Here is a 20,079-nt window from a genome sequence, read left to right on the forward strand (position 1 = left end):
TGGCAGCCGGCATGTAATCAAGAGGGGGGATTTATTTATCTATTCCTAACATTCAGCCAGGAAAAAAAAGGTGGAGGGAGAAAGACGGCGAGAAAAAGAAGCAACTAAGACATCTGATTTTCAGTGTCCCTTTAAAAAGCCAAAGGCCTGCCAAACTGAGCTGGATTAGACCTTAAGTTCCTCTGAGAGTTATCAAGTTGTTTACGACGAATTCATCACTATTTGAGTTTATTTGACTTGTTAGGCCGAATTAAGGCTACGAGAAGCAATAGCACATTCAGGCTACATAAACAAAAGGCTGCTCTTCCAGCATGTGTGGAAAATGGAGATGCTAATTTAGCCTTTTTGTGCATAATTTAGCCAGGAGGAGCTCCAATTTACAGATTCATAATTTAGGGAGAGAGACAGCTGTTTATGGAACGAGCTTTTGCCCAAACAGCTGTCTTTAAATAAATGACAGTGAGGGAGGGCACTTTTATGGGCGAACGCCTTGAGACTCCCAGGCTTTGTGAAAGATTGACGTCTCCCTTGGAGCTCAGGTCCCTGATTCCATGAAGGAGAGCTGGATCAGGAAAACACTGCGAGTATACGTGGAGTCCTCTTTCCTGTCCAATCCTCCCATACTCTCTGAGCAACAGACCTCATTAGATAAGTTGTTATCCCTTGGGAGATCCAATGGTGGATAACAAACCACACGTGGCTGTTTTTTTTTTTTCTTTGGATGTGAACAAGGGCATCGGGCACCTAATATTCTAGAGAGTGTGCTGAGGTCTAGTTTCGGTATGTTTTATAATCCTAGCACCCAGAATCGAACGCTGGAACATAATGAAATATGATTTATAGAATGAGGAAGGGAATAAATTCACACCAGTCTATAGCATAAACACATGCTAATTACTACATATATCAATGACTAAATGAACACTGTTTTACATATGCACAATACAATTTATCTGAATTTTCATTACTAAGACATTACACAGTGGGACAATACTATATTAAACCAACAGTACAAATACAATGCAACAGCAAACCTGAACCCAAGCAAAGCATACATCAAGAAAAGTTATTTATATGCTAGCTGCTTCCCAGATGCCCCTTACAGCTCACTTATCGCTTGGTTAACCAACAATGAGTAAAACAGGTGGTTTAACGACTCATGATTGAGAAAGAATTGTATTAATTTTTCAGAAAGGCAGGGCATGCAGCGACAATAAGTGATTTGAAATCAGAGTAGTGCTTTACAGCTCTTTAAGCTTTACTTATTTATTTATTTTAAGATTTGTTCTCTTATTTGCATGACTGTGCATGGTCTCTGACTGTAACCCCTACTCTCTTAAATTAAAGCTAGAATTGAGGTAAGTAACAACCATAAAGAGCATTCTGACTGAGGATCTGAAGATCCTGACAAAGGAGAGGCACAGGAGTACAAGTGCAGTAATTGATTTGCTTTTGGTTTTTTTGGGTTTTTTTTGGAGTTCATGTACCTCTTCATATAGAAGTTCTGGAATGGAAAGCTGAAGTAAATCATATACTCTGCAGCAAGATATGTGAAAAGTCAAATGAGCTTCTACATTTAGGCATAACATCATGCTAACTCCTCTGTCCAGCTCTTCTTTCCCACTGTCCTCTCTCTCTCTCTCTCTCTCTCTCTCTCTCTCGTCATGTAATAGCACGCTGTAGATAATTCACTAATGGAGCACTTCACCATTTCAAACACTGATTCTGCCATCCGCTCCAATTTTGCGCCTTTTGTCAAATTGGATTTCAAATCCAATTATCAGCAAAGGTAATTTGTGACAGAAAAACCTGCTCAAGACCACTCATTTGGGAGAATGTGCAATCGTTTGTGATTCATTTTGAGAACAATCCTGCGACTAGGGGAACAGGCTGTTGCCCATCAGTGACAACAGAGGAGAACCAATGCTTGAGCACCCCGCACGCCTCTACCACAACTGAGCACATCAAAATGAATAACTAAGTCCCAATAAACCTCATTTACCATCCAACCAGGATATCAAACAAAAAGATTCACTTGGAATCAATGGTGTTTTGTGCAATTGTGAAACGGATTTATCTGTGGACTAACGTATATCTGAAGATAAATGTGTGTGTACTGTAAAAACAGGCCACTCTCCCTCATACCTCTCAATTTCAAAATTCTGTCTACTGTCAGTTGAAGCTCAGTTATTGATTACTCCTGTCAGTCAGCAAGAGAAGCAGAGAGGTTTTTTTTTTTCTTTTCTAAGTGGACATGAACAACTCTGTCCGTCAGTCCAAACACAAAGCACGTCGTGCACATCTGATCTGCCAATAAATAAATAAATAAAATAAATAAATAAAAGAACACAAATCTGATGAGAGGACATGTTGACAGAGACACTTTTAGGCAGAGAGCTTATGGGGATTCTGCTGTTCACTGATCATGCCAGTCAAATATGCTCTTTTCACAAAATGTCTTCAGTGCACTATAAGCTCATTATTCAAACTTCATTCACAACGTCGATGGGGTTCTGAATGCGTCGCGCATGTTAAAACACTGCTGTTGTTTTTCACAGTTCAGACATTTCCTTGAGGCTCTAAAAATCTCTCAGCATTGTATTCTGTGAGGTAGGTGTGAAGTTCTTCATTAGAACTTTTCACAGTGTTTACAGCGTGTATGTAAATATGCAAGCACACTATACAAACACAAATTTCGTCTCAGCTAGCGCCCACTGTAAACAACAAAGTTGCTTTAAAGAACATTTACAAATTCAACAACAAGGATTTAAATATCAACCATGCAATATGTAACTGAGAAACAAATAACATAATAGTGTGTACATGTGAAAGGTCCAGCATCATCAGCTGCCTCAATACACAGAAACACAAACACAGTAACTTGACATTTAAAACTAACAGCCTGTCATGGGCTAAAATCCTCTGCTTTAAGGGTACATTACAAAACAACAACAACAACAAAAATCTGACCTTTTGAACTCATATCCAAATGGAGCCATGCACGATACAAACTCCCCCCCCCCCCCCATCTCTCTCTCTCTCTCACACACACACACACACACACACACACACACACTGACTGTAACAGACTGTTGAATGGATGAAATCAATGTTCTATCTTTGATGCACTTTGATGAAAATATGAGTTGAGCATGCTCTTTTGCAGTTTCTCACAACTCTTTGATGGTAAAATTGCAGTATTGCATGAGGATAATGTAGAGTTCTGGTTTTCATTTAGTTTAGAGGATAGTTGTTCAAAGCTCTGTTTGCTCATTTTCTTCTTTCCTTATACCTCAAATGATATCTTAGTTCAAAAGATTTAACCTTAACAACACAGAGAAAGTCTTGTCTTTTCCCCTGGAAAACCGATCTTCTTTTCCTGTGGTCCACACTTCTATAGGATGTGCTCCGAAATTATTTTAAAATATTTGATGTGACTAAAGAAGTTCTTCAGGAGTGTGTTGTTTTATTAATATTGGAATCAGGTGTGTTAGATTGAGGATGGAACAAAATCCTATGGGTGAATAGATCTTCAGGAGAAGGTAGGGTCACCCCTGCTTTTGGCTCTTTCTGCAGAGCTGACAACACTGAACGGATAATAAATGAATGTTTCCTAATCGGTCTCTCAGACCAGCAAGCGACACACAGCCTAATCTTAGTTTAATCCTTTCAGATGAGTTTTAAGGGTTAAGGGGAGAGCCTTGACTGGTGCAGAGCAATGGATAGTGTGCCCTCCAGTAAGACAAAATTAAGAATTAGCACCTGCAATATATTAACCAACAGTTCAGTTTAACTCTCACCTGTGTTTTCTCACTGTTTCACAACATATGAAGAGTGTTTCTTCACATAATCCTAGATTCTCACCTGTACTGCTCTTTTCTCATTCAGCCATGCACACTGGCACACCTGACTTAACAGATCAATTACCCAGCTCATTACCCAGTTCTGGGTCAGTGTGCCCCTGTGCCCCACTGTGGTAGTGCAGGATTCAAGGAAAGAAGAGCAGGACCGAGCAGGACAACACGGCCCTGAAGAGGCTAAGAGCATTAAGTATTCCCCCCAAGTCAAAATAGATTACATTTGGCTTTATTTCAAATATTACATATTGCTTGCATATGGTCTTGCACTCTGCATGAGTGTGTGTATGTGTGTGTGTGTGTGTGTGTCACATACACACACCACCTACCCACCCCCCCCCCCCCCCCCCCCCCCACCCCCCCCCCCCCCCCACACACACACACACACACACACACACACACACACAGATGGGGTGTGGGCGGGGTGGGGTGGACGTAAGGATATATTGAGCGTTTTACATTTTAAAACATTTAAATTGTAGATATGGATTTAATGGAGGTCTTTGCCATATTTCAGTTAATCACTATCAGTCACAAAAAGCAATTCATAGACTGAAGCATGAAAATGAAATTAATTTAGACTAAATTACTGAAACATCCATCACCACCTCATAAGGTGACTGGATAGAATCCAATCATTTTAAGACTGTGAGTAAATTGATCAAGTCATTCTGCCCTAAACCAATTTACTTTAAATACATTAAACAAACTATAACTGAATGAATAGCCCTGCTTAAAAATTTGTTTAACCTCTGAATAGGATGTAAGCTCTCAGCACTTTCTTTTCAGTGGTGTTTCCTTTATTGCGAGTTGTTTGTTTATAATGCGATACTCTTCTGAATGTACAGTCTTAGGACTATGAGGTATAGCAGAAACTGTCCTTTTGCCTTTATTGTGTCGTTGACAGTCAGCTCGTGAGTTCTGATATACTACTTCAACATAAACTTTTTAATGTAATTCTTTAATACAGGAGGGGGAAAAAAACAAACAAAAGTAAATTGTCAAGCTGTTTGATGCAAAGGGAACTTTTCCACAGCACTCGCAGGGAGCTGTCTATCACACACCTTTGTTTGCAGAGAAGGTGAGAGAGAGAGAGAGGGAGGGAGAGAGAGAGAGAGAAATGCTTTGATTTATATGTTCTTTCTTCATGTTTCTCTCTGGTATTTTTTTATTTTTCTTTTATGCTCTGTCCTTTTCTTTACTCCCTGTGACTCTCAACAGATGGTCATATTAGTGCAACAGCATTTGACAGAGCTTCTGTGCCCTCCCTCACATATACACATAAACAATCACCAGCTCATTTCTAAAACTGGATTCCTGTAAACAGCAATGCACACATGTACTTTAGCCTTATTAAACGTGTGCTCTTAAGTCATTACACAGAAATGTCCGTAATTAAACTCACAGACAGAGAGAGAGAGAGAGAGAGAGAGAGAGAGAGAGAAATGGAGATAAACATTCCCCAGACATTATACCACTCACTTACTCACTCTGTCGCACAGAGATCCACTGACTCACACACACATAGTCTTACTCACTCTCCCACACACACTAACTTGTTCACTCATTCTGTCTCTTGCTCACACACTAACTCACTAATTCACACATTCATGCATTCACACACTGCCTTACTCAGAAACAAAGAAAGAGAGCTTGGACATCTTTTCTTTTTTTTTGGACTTTTTTCTTATTTCTTTCCCAAATATACAGAGCAAAAGCATCATAGATTCACAGACCATTACAGGTAAAATACATTTTTTCATATTTTTTTTTTCATTAATACAGAGGGCCACTTAATTAAAATAGTGATTCACCCAATTATTTTCATCACGTTACCGTATATGACTTCTGATTCACTATATATTGATTTTTGCAATTTCTGTGTACACACCTTTTTTGTTACTGTAGCATGTTATTGAAAGACTAACAAGATATTGATTGGTAGAAAAAGAAAATAAAGTGTGTGTGTATGTGTGTGTTTTATATGTTTATGTGTGTATGATTATGTGTGTGCGTGTGTGTGTGTGCGCGTGTGTGTGTGTGTGTATGTATGTGTTTTATATGTCTGTGTGTGTGCCTGTGTGCATGTGTGTGTATATATGTTCAATATGTTTGTGTGTGTATGATGTGTGTGTGTGTGTGTGTGTGTTTGTGTGTGTGTGTGCGTGCGCACGCAGGAGTGTGGCATTTACACTGTGATGGTACAGACAGCGTGATTGGTGCTTGGTTGATTCCAGAAGCTTTGCGCTAGGGTCTGACCATATCAAACTCAGCAGGTGAAGAGAGCAACACACACCCTCAACAAGAAAGCGACGTCTTTCAGACGGACCTACACATCAACGGCGTAAGCATTTGTCATGATAGACTCTTCTCTCTTAAATCCTTTTTTTTTCTTTTTTCTTCTTTTTAAGTAAAACCAAGAAAGGTGTTTGAACAGCATATTTCACTGATGCAATATAGCCACAGAAATGTTCACACTTTGAGAACTGTCTCACCACTAGCAGACAGTGAGAGATCACTCTCATGCTTTCCCTAGACTCAAGTTTCAGCTTTTTTTTTTTTTGGTTGTTGGGAGGGGGTTGGGTGAAAACGATTCTCTGATGCACTGTAAAAAAAAAAAAAAAAGGTTTTTTCAAAAAAGCCACCACAGCATACACGACAATCCGAAAATGTCAGGGGAGAAATGTAATACCCATGATGCTTTGTTCTGTCTGTCGCTGGCACTGACCTCTCCTTATCATCCTGAGCATATTTGCTCATCTGCTCTGGACAAGACGACAGCGCCACGATTGGCTGGCGCCACAACCTGGTCCAACCATCCCCCTTCCACCTCCTAACTTTCCCTCCCATTACCACCACCACAAACCTCCCTCACCCTTCAGATCTCTCAGTGCAGAATTCTGTTAGGGTCCACACACAAGTTAGCTCGCTTCCAGATATATCTCCCATATGTATGTGTGGGTGTGTGTGTGTGTGTGAGAGTGAGTGTCAGGATGTGTCAGACAGCTATGGGAACAAGAGGACAGCAATCTGAGGAACATCTATTTCACCAGATGTGTGGCGTACTGAGGTATGTAAACCCTCCCATATGGTGGTATTTACTGTCACAAATGCTATTCTGATGTCCTAACCAGTGAAAAGGGAATTGAGCGGAGAAATTTGACAGCCAAATGCATGAGCATCCATTCTTTCAGTCTCTTGTGTTTACCAACTGATATGTATTCATGGGGAGTTTGTACAAGAAACAAGAGCTTGGCTTAAAAGTTAGTGGAGGGCATCCAATTATCCATTTTTCTAGAGTCCTCGTTAATCCATTTCAAATAATTGCCTGTTTGTAGAGAGAATTACGTAATGTCATCAGCAGGACCTCACCAGTTACAACTGAATAAAAAAAAAAAAAAAAAAATGGAACTCAATTTTAAATGAAACTAATGAGACACAGCATATATAATGGCAGCATTTGAAGGAGACACTGAAGGAGAGACAGTGCCTAGGAGAGAGGGAGAGGAAGCCTTTAGGGCTGAGAGATATCCCATCATACATTGCTTTCCCTCAAAGGCTCCTTTATATGCCCCCCATACACACAACTCACCCCCCCCCCCTCCCACCCCCCCACCCCCCCATCCCACCATCCAATTCACTACCAGAATGTATGAGTAGTGTTAAAGGGACCTCCATGTGGAGACTTCAGTCTCACCACCAGAACTACTTGTTAGTAAAGACAAGCTTGACTGCAGCTGCCGCCATGTGCTGAGCTGAGTGAAAAGGAAAATAAATTAAGCAAACGATTGTCTGTACAGTGTCGATGGCAAAAGGATTTACCTCGCACCCCCCCCCCCCCCCCCCCCGACCCCACCCCCCACCCCCCTACCCATTTTAATATACAAACTGACTACAGAACAAAGGAAAACAACTGGCAAAGTTATGTACAGAGAGCACAGGGAGAGAGATATGTACAGTGTGGCAAATGCTCCAAAGCGGGATTATCAGCGTAGAAACAGGCCCTCGTCTGTGTTTAGAAGCTGCATGGCTGGATCCGAGCCATTTGTAAAATTAGCACCGTCCAAACACCACTCATGTACAAAAACTGATCAAAAATGCGACGCGTGTAATCTCGTGTAGGATGCTTGCAGCAGCGAGACTGCGAACTCGTCGGCAGGCCCCGCGGTCTCCCGGTTCTTCGTGGATAGAAAAGGGGTAAGATTGTCAGTTTAACGTGGGATATGTCAAGACCCCGCCTTGGGGTTACCCAAAAGATCTGTGAAACTCGAGGCGCGCACTTGTCAGAGCTTTTTCTGATTGGATCACAGGGATCCCCTCTGGTCACATCCTATATTATGGAATGGGGTGGGTTTAGGTTAAGGAGGAGATAGGGAGAGAGATTGTGTCATAGCTTTGATAAATCAGACAAAGTAATAGCAGAGCAAAGCAGGAGGCGCTTAATCAGAGTCCTCACACTCTACAAGTGTGCACTGGAGGAGAAGAAGAATTTACTTAGTGCCAGAGGTCATTGTACTAATTTACAACTATGGCTCACTGAAGCTCACAGAGCCAAGAAAAATAAAAATTACTAAACCAATGAATGTTAAAGACAGGGGGAATGACATTTATTCGTTTGATACAGTAACTATTAGCACTGAAAATTAAAATCAGTGACCTAATGTGATTCGAATCAAAACTATGAGAACTCATAGCCATTCTGTGCTGCAGGGCCATTCTAGTTCTACAGAGCCTGTGTTTGTAGATGAGTATGGCAGGAAGGAAAATGAATGGGACTCATTAAGTCTTCTTGACATACAGACTAACCAGGCTCTCCATGTGATCCTTTATTGCCTAATCCTTCACTGGGGTCTATAAGTGCTCATGTTGCCCTTGTCTGGGGTTGGTTCTCTAGCCAACAGGATACGGTGCATGCAACTTGTGCTCGTACCACGTAAACGAGATTGTAATCTTATCGACCGGAGTCTGGTCGCCTTCTCTCGGTGCACGGCATGCAGCAGTCTACTAAGTTAGCGTTTACCTACACTGTGTTGGATAGTTGTAAGTGAATGAGTTTAGTGTCTCTGAGCATTAGTGCTTCTATCACCTTCTACATGCCCAAGTGCTTGTGTTGTCTTAAAAGACAGTTCTGTGTGTTTTTTGTTTGTTTGTTTGTTGCTTTCTTTTTTTCTTTCTTCTGTTTTTTTTTTTGAGTGCTCTCAAATACAATGATAAAAGACTTACACACGAGTTTAGCTTCACTTAAAACATGTAACACATTTGTCTGAACGCAGACTGATCACTTAAAACAGTGAGCAGGCACACTGTGTCACAGTCCAGTGGGAGCCCAATCAACAACAGACAGACAGGAATAACGTAAGAAGAAAATGTACACCTTCACCCATCCTTTTCAGTATGAATAAATTATGAATTATGGATTCACTCAGTTCTGTGTAAACAATATGAACAGGAGAATAGAGTCATTTGGAACACATGCAACTAGCTCCACTTCTTAACCTGTAGGTAGGGAAACTGATTAAAACCAGTTGCATGAAACTTGATTTAACTGTGGTGTAGACCCGAGTCCTGATAAAAAAAACAAAAACAAAAACAAAAAAAAACACACAAAAAAACCCATCACTGGGCTATATCTGTCATCCGGTGGGACAGTAGTTGCAGCTAACGGAATCTGTCCTTTCTCTCAAATGAACAAAACAGTCAGCAACAAACGAAAAACAAAGCAAAAAAGTGTTCTCGATTCGGAGCTTTTGTCAGGAATGTCTGTGCACTTCAAATTTCTGTCACCACATGAGGCAAAAATAGCAAAGAGTGAATCATCCTTGCTTTCTGAGTATGAGTCCTTAATGTCAATGAAATCAAACAGAGTTGAAAATAAAGCATATTCAGACCCCCCCCCCCAAAAAAAAAGAAAGAGAGAGTGAGAGAAAAAGAGAGAGAGAGAGAGAGAGAGAGAGAGAGAGAGAGTGAATTGCATGCACTGATATTCCTTTATCTTTGAATGGCAAACTGTGAAAGCCCCAAAATGATTTTCCACTTGGCATCTTGACGTCCCTTATCAGAGTGTGCTGACAGGGATGGCATCCTCTCATACAGGCAGATATTCATTTGCTTGTTCGGAAAGTCTGCAAGCAATTTTTTTCTTTCTTTCTTTTTTTTCTTTTTTATGAAGTTTTCACGCCACCCACACAATAGCTAGTGAGGAAATGTGAGGAAAAAGGAGAACTATTGTGACAAATCAAACACACAAAGAATGTTGTGCTTGAAAGTAAATGAGAGTCACAGAGTACTTGGTTATGGGGTCTGGTTAAAAAATCATTGAGATTGAGGTCCACTGGTGTGTGTACAGTAGTCTTGAAGTACAAAGGCCCTATGAACCAGAGCGGTGACTTTTCTCATGTTTAGTCACAGTGTGGCGCCCAGCTGTTCACATGTGGCATTTAGAACACGCTAGAAAAGGGCCTTAACTGTCAGAAGAGATCACACATTCATTGAAGGAAAAAAATTCAAGAGTCACTAATGCAACAGCAAAAAGGACACACTTTTGGCTTTCAGTCTGTCTTACTTGTCAACATTGGCAAATGCTCTGTCATTGTGGCACACCTTTATTTGAATGGGCATTTATGTATTTTTTTTTGCCCAAAAGACATTAGGAATTGTTCAGAGGTGACTGCCAGAGGACTACAGACAGGGTATGGTTATGGTAAGGCTTCTTGAAAATGGAGATAGGAAATAGATGAATATGAAATTAAGCCTTCCTTAAAGATGCGTACGATACAAAAAGAACAACCTCATGTGCTTGACGAGGGTCAACTGTTCTCTTGTTCTGAGTTTTTTTTTAAATTTCCCTCTTGGCTTTATCCAGAGTGCTGGAACCCTCGGGGCAGGGGTCAGACATGGGTCTGCATTCGTTTTTGGAGCGGTCGGGTGAGGTCTGAGTTCTGCGAAGAGGACTGGGAGTAGTGGGAAGAAGAGGAAGCGGAAGCCTTGCTGTCTTTGTCGAATTGAATGTAGCCGTCCTGCTTACTGTAGCTGCTCACGCTGCTGTCACATTGCGTGTCCAGGAAAGAGCTGGAGTCACTGAGTGAACCACGTTGAAACTCCCTTTCACAAAGCTCGATGGAGCTGCTTCCCATCCCCAGCACGAAACGTTGGCTGTAGTCGTAGAGACGATTGGGCCCGGCTCCCAGCGTGGAGTAAATGTTGGTGAAAGACATGCCCGTGGGTACCCTCTGCTTTCCCCCCGTGGTGGTGGTGGTGGGATTACGGATCTCTGTGGTCTGGTTTCCTGCCATGGTGATGGTGGGGGTTGAGTGGTGCTCCTTGAAGGTGTTGACACTGTAGTATCCATTGGTAGGGTCCTTTATGGAGGACAAAGAGGGCAGTGAATATATTAATGTATTAATGTATGCTTCATAATCACAGATGGTGAGTTCTGAATATCGGTGACATCATGGAAATATAGACATATATATTGAGTCATCCTTTAATTTAGCATGTTAATTACAATAATACAAACCTCAGGCTCCAGGGTGTTCTAACATTGTGAAGCGCACTCACTTTTGTAAACCTGTCCCCCACTGCCTAACCTCCCTTTCCTTACATTAAAAAAAAAACAAAAAACTTGTCTTGTATCTATGTTTGTCAAAGTATTCCAAGGGCGCAATACGAAGGGGTAAATTGATGTTCAGTCTTATTGTGATCTCTACTTATGAGGTATCAGGAATCCGACTGATGCACTGATTGTAAGTCGCTTTGGCTAAAAGCATCTGCCAAATACCAAATTGTAAATTGTAAATTGTAAACTGAGTATTTTACAAACATTATTGATTGCCAAAGAGGTACTCTATTGTTAGACAGACCATGATGTTCTAGTCTTACCATAAGTGTGGTACATCATTTGGATTGTAATAACAGGAAGGCTTAGACTGTCTTAAAATGTCGCATTGATTTAATTCAGTTTTTCTGTGTTTTTCTGTGTCTCAGTCTTTTTTTTTTTTTTTTTTTTGTAAAAATGCTTCTCCCTGGTCAGACTTCCCAGGTTAAATGTAACTCTCACTTTTGCATTCATGGGTTACAATATGACAGTCACACCATTGTTCACTGTTGCTCTGATGTTGCTCTGAGTCAAAATGTCAAACTAAATTAAAAATATGTAAACTATGAATAAAACAATTGAGACACATGTTACACGGTTGCCATGCTACTCCAAATTAGACCGCTGGTCAGTTGAGACAAAGAAAGTGCTGAATTCCAATGAGAGGGCTAAGGGGGACAATCTCTTGATATACGCATTTATTCTCCTCCAGAGTTGAGCAGCCACAGGCTGAAACTGGCAGTAATTACAAATGAAATGGAAAGAAAATAAGAAGAAAGACGGGGAGAGTGAGTGAAAAAGATGTGACTATCCTGATGTTGTGAAACAAACATCTTCAAAATGGACCTAAAAATCCTGTTAAACACTAATTAAAAGGATTTTGATGATTCACACTAAAGAGGTAAAACAATTGTCTGTATATTTCAGTTTTAATTGGGCCAAAAATCTTTTTCGCCCAAATGCTAAGTGAGAGAGGGATAATGAAAGGAGAGGCTTGATGCCATAGCTGTGATATTTGTTATGGCACTAGTTGGGCATGGTTGCTAAGGTGCCAGTCAGAGAGATAGGCGAGAACATGTTGGGCATGGTTGCTAAGGTGCCAGTCAGAAAGACAGGCGTGAACATGCATGTCATTCTGAAGTCTGTGATAGTGAGATCGCTCAAAGATGACAGAGCCTTGACGACCAGACAAAACTATCATCAGGCATGTTATCAGACGACTGGGACAAAGACTATCCTTGCAAGCACTCTACCTATTGTCCTGTTGCAGACATGTTTTTGCATGGTGTAACACACACACACACATGCACACACACACACACACACACGATTGACAGGCAACTGATGACGGGCATTAGGGCAGGAAAGGTAAAAAACGCAAAAACACATGTACACTAGATTAGAAACTATACACTAAACATTAACATTATGATCTAAACCTGAACACGATTCCAGTATAATATTCCAATTAAATGAGTTCAAGACATCTAGACTAGCATATTTTGGTATAGAAATGCATTATAATCTTGGCAATTCTCTGTCGAGCCTCTGTTCTGTCCCCACTCTTTTTCTGTATTTTGCGTGGTGTGTTCACAAATTTCATAAGTCTGTTCTGTGTCACTATAAGAGTGGCTGTAATGGAGACAAGAGACTGTCATTTGTGTCAGATTGCCACTGTGATGAGTGATCTGTTGTCATAGCTTTATGTCACTCTTAATATGCACTCGTATCATCTCATTTCAGTCCATTCAGCACTGTAGAGTGGCTGAGTTTCCTCCTGAGAGACTCTTTTCTTTTTTCTTTGTGTACTTCATATGGCCAGCCTTGATAGAGTCGTTAAGGAAGGATGCAGAGACTTCATTTTCTCTTTCTTTCCCCTGAGGTTTAGTCGTTTGAATGCAAGTAGACAGTGTATGAAAATGACTTTGGTTTTCATTTGTTCCATGTATTCTCATTGTTCTGTGACCTGCTTGAGCTCTGCCTGGGCCACAGATATAAATGTGTGAAGTCTTTGTTTGAAACCTGGACTCTTTTTTTGGTCTCTGACCTTTACAGGACTCAGCTGAAGTTTTGCCTCTCCTCGACTGTAGAAAAACAGGCAGTGTGGATATTAAAGTTACTTTTTTTGGATACAAAGAACTTAGTCATTTGATAAATCAGTCTGACCTGGCCCTGGAGCCAGCAGGTATGTTTGTTCAGAGCAATGACTCCATTGGCTGTGTCAGGACTTGGATGAGGTTGGGAGCACATGAATAGTGTTTTGTCAAGGGATGGATCAGCAATCTGTCACGGACTATCTCCTCATGATGAAGTTTTCTCTTGGCCCTGGCGCCCCCATTGAGGAGAATTTGAGTTTGACAATACAGAGAAAATGTGCTTGAGGAAAAGAGTGATGACCTGAGAAGTTTGATTGATTTGAATGGATTTTTTCTTCCTCATTCGTTGCTGATTAGGCATATCACCACCATGAAAAAAGGAAATGAAAAAAAAAAAAAGTTCCTATTGTATCTAACCATTTCACTTGCATTTTCGTCGCAAGCATTCAATTCAGATGTTCAGAGGATAATTATAGGTGTGAATGAAAAATGATTGGTTTGGACTGAATACATTTACGCTGTAAATTCACATGCAGCTTTATTTAAAGTGATTTGATTGCAGACCCTGATTACAAACCTGCAACAAAACTGAGCTCTCCTCAAGTATGACTAATGAATATTAAAACAATTGATTTATTTTCACCTCAGTAAATAAAAAGGACTGTAATAGTTTCCTTTCTTTTTGTCTGGCACATCTAATAATCATAAAGAATAGAGAAATATATTATTTCCTTACTGAGGTAAAACACAAGCATGACCTGTCATTTGAGATGCACCAACTATCAATGCTGTCTTAGCATGTAATGTGCTTAACATGCAGCTCCATAATATGATGAGGTGATATGATGACAGCTGTTTTGTCTGGATGTAAATTTGTCTGACATGACTGAAAATACAGCAAGTTTCGGAGAGGCCTAATGTTAGTTATACAGTAACTGAGATCTGAAAGGTCTAATTGGTGGAGAGTGACATTTTTGTTTGCAGTGGCTTATCATTAGGGAAAAACAAAAACAAACAAACAAACAAACAAAGAAAATCTCACCTTTATGTTGTTGATCAGTCAAACAATAAATATGACATTTGTATACTCTTTGCTGGTCATACACACCTTAATATGCTGGTATTCTTTCTCCTCTTCCTGAAGAACCTCCAGCTGTTTGAGAACTGACTCTTGCTGAAACTCTCCACGTTCAATCTGAGGAACAAACAGCCAAAACATTCACAGTATTTTTCATTTGTCAATCATTGCGCACATGTGTGTGTGTGTGTGTGTGTTTGTGTGAGTGTGTGTGAAAGAGGGAGAGAGAGAGCGACACACATGCTATCCATCCTAAACAAATCAAAATCCAAGAAATTCCACATTTTGTTTTAAGAGAAAAACATATTGTTAAAAGTTTTCATAACAGATATGCTACAAACACTTCAGACTACTCCAGTAAAGTAAAGCAGTCATGATTATGGTTTCATGGAGCTTTGCGGTAGATCTCAGTAAGAGTGTGATAATTTCTTACCAACACTATACAAAATGAGATAGAAACCATTATTGTAAAAGAGGCCGTTTGTTTTAGTTTAAGCAAGCACTCTCAACTTTTTTAAAAGTTTCATTTCCTTACACTCAGCCTCTCTGCATTACTCAAGATTTTGCACTTAAAGAGTGTGAAACAATTTTCTGCCAACTAAACTTTTAGTTGAAGGAGATCTCAAGCAATATTTCTCATCTCAGAATCTCACTTATAAAAGTGAGAAGGCTTGTCACAGCCTTTTTACATACAACTCCCCTAAGATGAATGTGCTACTACAGAGAAAAATATTCAACTTTCACTCAGTTTTATTTAGCCTGTGACACACAAGAAAATTCCATAGGAACATAACTTTATATATGTCTCAGCACTGTCTGATCGCTCTCATCTCTGTGATGATGTACAGCTGTGGCCATGGGACTCCCAAGAAAGGAAAGACTTCCATAGCTGATAAATACAGTCCTGCAGGTCGACAGGACTCAAAATCTCAACTCTACTGTGTTATTCATGGAGGTTTGGGTCTGTGCAGCGGATAGGTGTCATTAGTGCTGTGGTAGACATAATTAGCGTTCATTAGCTGGGCAAATGACAGGGGCTGGAGTAATGAGATGGTGAGCCGGTTAAGGGAGCTGCAGTGGGAAGGATGCTTTGGCTGGGTGGAGGAGGTGTATGGGTTTAGTTGGAGTACGTGGACAAGACATGAATCACCATGAGCTGTTTCATGGCGGCGTGTTCTTCATTTTCCCGTGCCGCATTGTGATCCTTGTGCACAATCTCCACTCGAATGTCGTTCTTGGCTGACACCACGCCTTTCAGGTCTAGGAAGAACCGAAAAACGTTACCTCAGCAAGTTTATGAAAGAAAATGGACTTTGAAATTTAATTCATGCCACTTCACAGTGTTCATTCTAGAACATTCCCCAGTAACAGTAACAAAACCATAGGAAAAAACGGTACAAATAAATACAAGCTGCTCCTTCAGTATCTGTCAAAAAAATAAAAAATAAATAAAATAAAATAAAATAAAAGTTCACAACAAGACAAGAAAAACAACACACTCTTTTATGTTGACGCGTGTGGGGTACAGTGTTCATTTGTGACTGGCGCGTGACCAGGGTCTTACTTTCTGTCTTAATTTTGCTTGCAAGTTCTCTCTGCTGAGCTGAACAGATGGACACGGGCAGTGAGGGCATAACCAGGTGAGCATCTTCTGTAGTATATAACAACAACAGTCTCAGCGCTAGCAAGCCTAACGCAACAGCACTTACTGTAACCGCACTATCGCTGACTACGCTAATCACAGAGATGGGTGTGATATCTCATTTGAATATGAGAGAGGGAGTGAGTGAGTGAGTGAGTGAGTGACAGAGTTTTAGAGTGAGACATAGATAGATAGATAGATAGACAGATAGATAGATAGATGGATAGAGAGAGAGAGAGAGAGAGAGAGAGAGAACATGACAGAATTGGAAGTGAAAAGAGAGAAAAGAAAAAAGCGGAGAATATTCGCTCTGTGAAGTGACATGAACCCTCACAGCTTGGCTGTCTCTGGCTGAGGAGACGCTTAGCATGCTCCACTGTTTGGACATGCAGGAGAAGAGAAGAGAGGAGAGGAAAGGACACTAGGAATACTCACTCCTCTGGGAGCGTGTGCAGCAGAATGCACCAATGGTTCCCATGAGAACGATGAGGGCGACAAAGGCGCCCACGGCAACCCCGATAATCACAGCCACTGGCATGGACTCTGTTGAGGAGACAGACACACATAACCCCACTACAATAACACATCTCACAGTGAAGTGACCCATTTAGTAGACCCCCCTTAACACCCTGATCAAGACAGTAAAACTTTGAGCTGACCTCAAAAGCAGCCCTTATATTCTAATTACAGATTGATTATGACCGACCATCCATACCTGAAATACACAGACTTAAGGAGCTTTCGGACTGAACAGTTCTAGGGTCTCATTTGATAGGAACTACCCCCTGGGGAGCTTCCCTTAGAACTACATACATTCTAGGGCTTTTTTTTCTGTTTGCATTCACGCCGCCAGTAGGAACGCTGAAGTGACGTAAGCCAGCTGACGGTGGTACAGCAACGTCACGCTCAGAGCTGTTGTTTACACGGCTAACCAGGGTTGCATTTTGAAGTACAAATTTAATTACTTTTAAGACTTTTTAAATACCTCTACAAGGAAAAAATAAAATAAAACCATTACTGCAGCAAAAGAAATTGACAAACTAGACTACAGTCTACACAGTTATTGAGTTTTATTGAATTTGAATGGCAGAAATATTCAGTGCACATTAGATAACACTGCCTTCTCATTAACGAAAATAAAACCAATGGGAAAAAAAGGTCCATTGGGAAAAAAAGTCCCCGTGCATTTATCACCGCGGTAGCAGTGAACGACTCGATGGGCATAGTCATTTTCGGGTGCTAGCATAGCGCTTGTGCCTGACGCTTGCTCGCAGCATCGTGCTTTTGTTTTTGGTTTTTCCCTTGTCCCCGCCGCAGCGCTCAAATCGTAAACTGGATAAACACATTCTTCTTCTAAGTTAAAATGCGGAACACAGCCACACAAGCACCTACCGAAACGGAGTGTACATTACCTCTTTAACGTACAAACAAATAAATATCGGACGTTGCGGAAATGGTCATTGTTGTGAGGTATAAACTACCAGCAAAATAAAACATAAAAACTGAACATGCCTCCCCTCCTACAATTCCAGACATTTTAAGACCTGAATATCAAAAACTAAATTTAAGTCGTTCTAAGACTTTATATTTTACACGGATTTTGAAAAATGGCGTTTGCAATCATCGTATACCTACGTCTGGACCAATCGCCACACCTACATCAAAAGGTTCCTACCCTGAAAGTACCTACCCTGAAGTAATGAGCTAAAAAAGCCCATTCCTGCGGTGCGAACACACGAAAAAGGGGGTACTTTCTCCAACAGTCCTAATAACTATGGAAAAGTTTTTCCGGTGCGAAAGTGCTTTTAGATAAACAATCAATCAATGCCAAACACACAGGTTTCTGAAGTATAGCAAAGCTTGAGACAACACTGCTTAAACCAAATTTCACAAATATTTGACAGTCATCTAAAGGTTTACATGTAAATTCGATATGTATAAGAACATTTATAGTAACTGCAGTGGTTATTTACTACACATCTTAATTAGTCATCTTGCAGCATGTAATTAGCATGTTATTATTATATAAGGTAACAATATCTTTAAAATATATGGAAATGAAATTTAAGCATTTCCCCAAAGGACAAATAGGATGTTATGCAATGGGATGTTATGATTGCTAGATGACATGTTAAAAAGTGTATAATCACTCACATTCATACAGAAATACTGGGCTGACTCTCAGGAAGAGCTATGTCTACATTTATTTAATTATTTATTTACTTCTAACGTAGCCACACCTACATTAATTACACCCTCGTGTTTCAATCCAAATATGAACAATAACAAAACACCTCCTCCAGCATTAATGCCTATTTAATGTCTTCATTAATCTGTGTTGCCTTCAAATTAACTACTGATACATTTTCATTTGCTAAAAGTTCACTGAAGCAAAACCTCCTCGTTGATATGGTAGAGGTGTCTCAAGTGAGGGCACCAATAAACAGTGTATGCTCTAAACATCTCTATTTGAAACAATGTAGCATGTCAAAACTGTGTTCTAGCACCACTGCAAACCAAGTATTGCCCACTGAGACATGAATATATTTACATCATAAATGGATCTTGAAGGTATTAGGCTGCCTCTGAAATCTGTTCATCAGGCTTATTTAATCCACGTATTTCAGACTTAAACAGGAACCATATGTACATACATATGTACGTATGTATATATATATATATATATATATATATATATACACACACACACACACACACACACACACACACACACATACACACAAATATGTATATAAACCTACACTAATCTACCACATACTACCCACACACACACTTAGCAGCATGAGCTGCAGGAGCAATAGACCTAAGACATTTTGAAGAAGAGAAGGTGGAAACTTGGCGAACCTTGGCTCCCACCTTGTTCCTTTAGGCGGATGATCTCAGTGTCAGAGCCAAAGCTGTTCCACGCTGTGCAGTTGTAGATAGTTTGAAAGTCGGCAGGAACGATGTTGCTCATGGTGAGTGTGGACAAAACCCCGTCTTCTGTACTGACCGTCTCCACAGTGTAACGACCTGATGTCCCAGACTCCAAAACAGTCTCCTTCCAGGACCAAGCCTGGAAAGGATTATGGACAAAATGAGAATAGTAGCTAACATACAGTCAGTACTGTTCATTTTTTAATGTTTTATCATGTTGTTATGGATTTATAAAGGTGTATTTACATATCTATAAATGCATGTGGTTTTGTTTCATTAATAGGAAACTCATAACAAGCCATTACACACAATCTGTATAATCACATAATCACACAGCATGTAGAGATTACTGATTCACACAGACACTCTCACACACATACACACAGACACACACGTACACACACAAACAGACCATGAGAAATGAATCAGAAATTGGCCCAGAGCAGAGCGTGTTTATCTAAGAGTTGTAAATCTTAATAGGATCTGTGGTAGCAAAGCACAAGTAGGCATAAAATGCAAAATTAAGAATGTCAGCCTGCCGCACTTAATACCACCCCTCCACCCTCCAGCTTTCCCATTCACACACATGGGAAACAAATGATCTGAAATGCAATTTCATTCATTAAACCCATTGTAAGTCATAAGTGTGTCATACATTAGGGGAATGTGTTTACTGAAGTTAATGGAGTCAATGGTGCCACATGAAGGAAGTTATAACAACAGCAGCGCCCAGTCACACTCCTTCATACCTTCTAGTAAATTCTACTGACGGGTATGTTGTGGAGGAAAGAGAGACAAGAACAAAAAAAAAAAAAAAAGAAGAAAGAAAGAGGTATGAAATGAAAGAAAAGCATAAGACAGAATGCAAGAGGATG

At 40.3% G+C, this 20,079-nt stretch overlaps 1 protein-coding gene across 2 annotated transcripts in view; it reads right to left on the reverse strand.

Moving 5' to 3' along the window:
• Nucleotides 1-10,744: 10,744 nt before the first annotated feature.
• Nucleotides 10,745-20,079, reverse strand: part of kirrel3b (kirre like nephrin family adhesion molecule 3b) — a 54,728-nt gene continuing 45,393 nt past the window's right edge. The window contains exons 10-15 of one of the 2 annotated variants that reach the window (XM_030765862.1): nt 19,124-19,343; nt 16,703-16,840; nt 16,190-16,276; nt 15,776-15,885; nt 14,656-14,742; nt 10,745-11,215 (exon numbers count right to left, since the gene is read on the reverse strand). In XM_030765862.1, coding sequence (XP_030621722.1) covers nt 10,745-11,215; nt 14,656-14,742; nt 15,776-15,885; nt 16,190-16,276; nt 16,703-16,840; nt 19,124-19,343 — 1,113 coding nt within the window. The remainder of the gene's footprint in view (nt 11,216-14,655; nt 14,743-15,775; nt 15,886-16,189; nt 16,277-16,702; nt 16,841-19,123; nt 19,344-20,079) is intronic. The other variant, XM_030765863.1, reaches the window with a different exon arrangement.

Source organism: Chanos chanos, chromosome 2, assembly GCF_902362185.1.
Source record: "Chanos chanos chromosome 2, fChaCha1.1, whole genome shotgun sequence".
NCBI classification, from domain to species: Eukaryota; Metazoa; Chordata; class Actinopteri; order Gonorynchiformes; family Chanidae; genus Chanos; species Chanos chanos.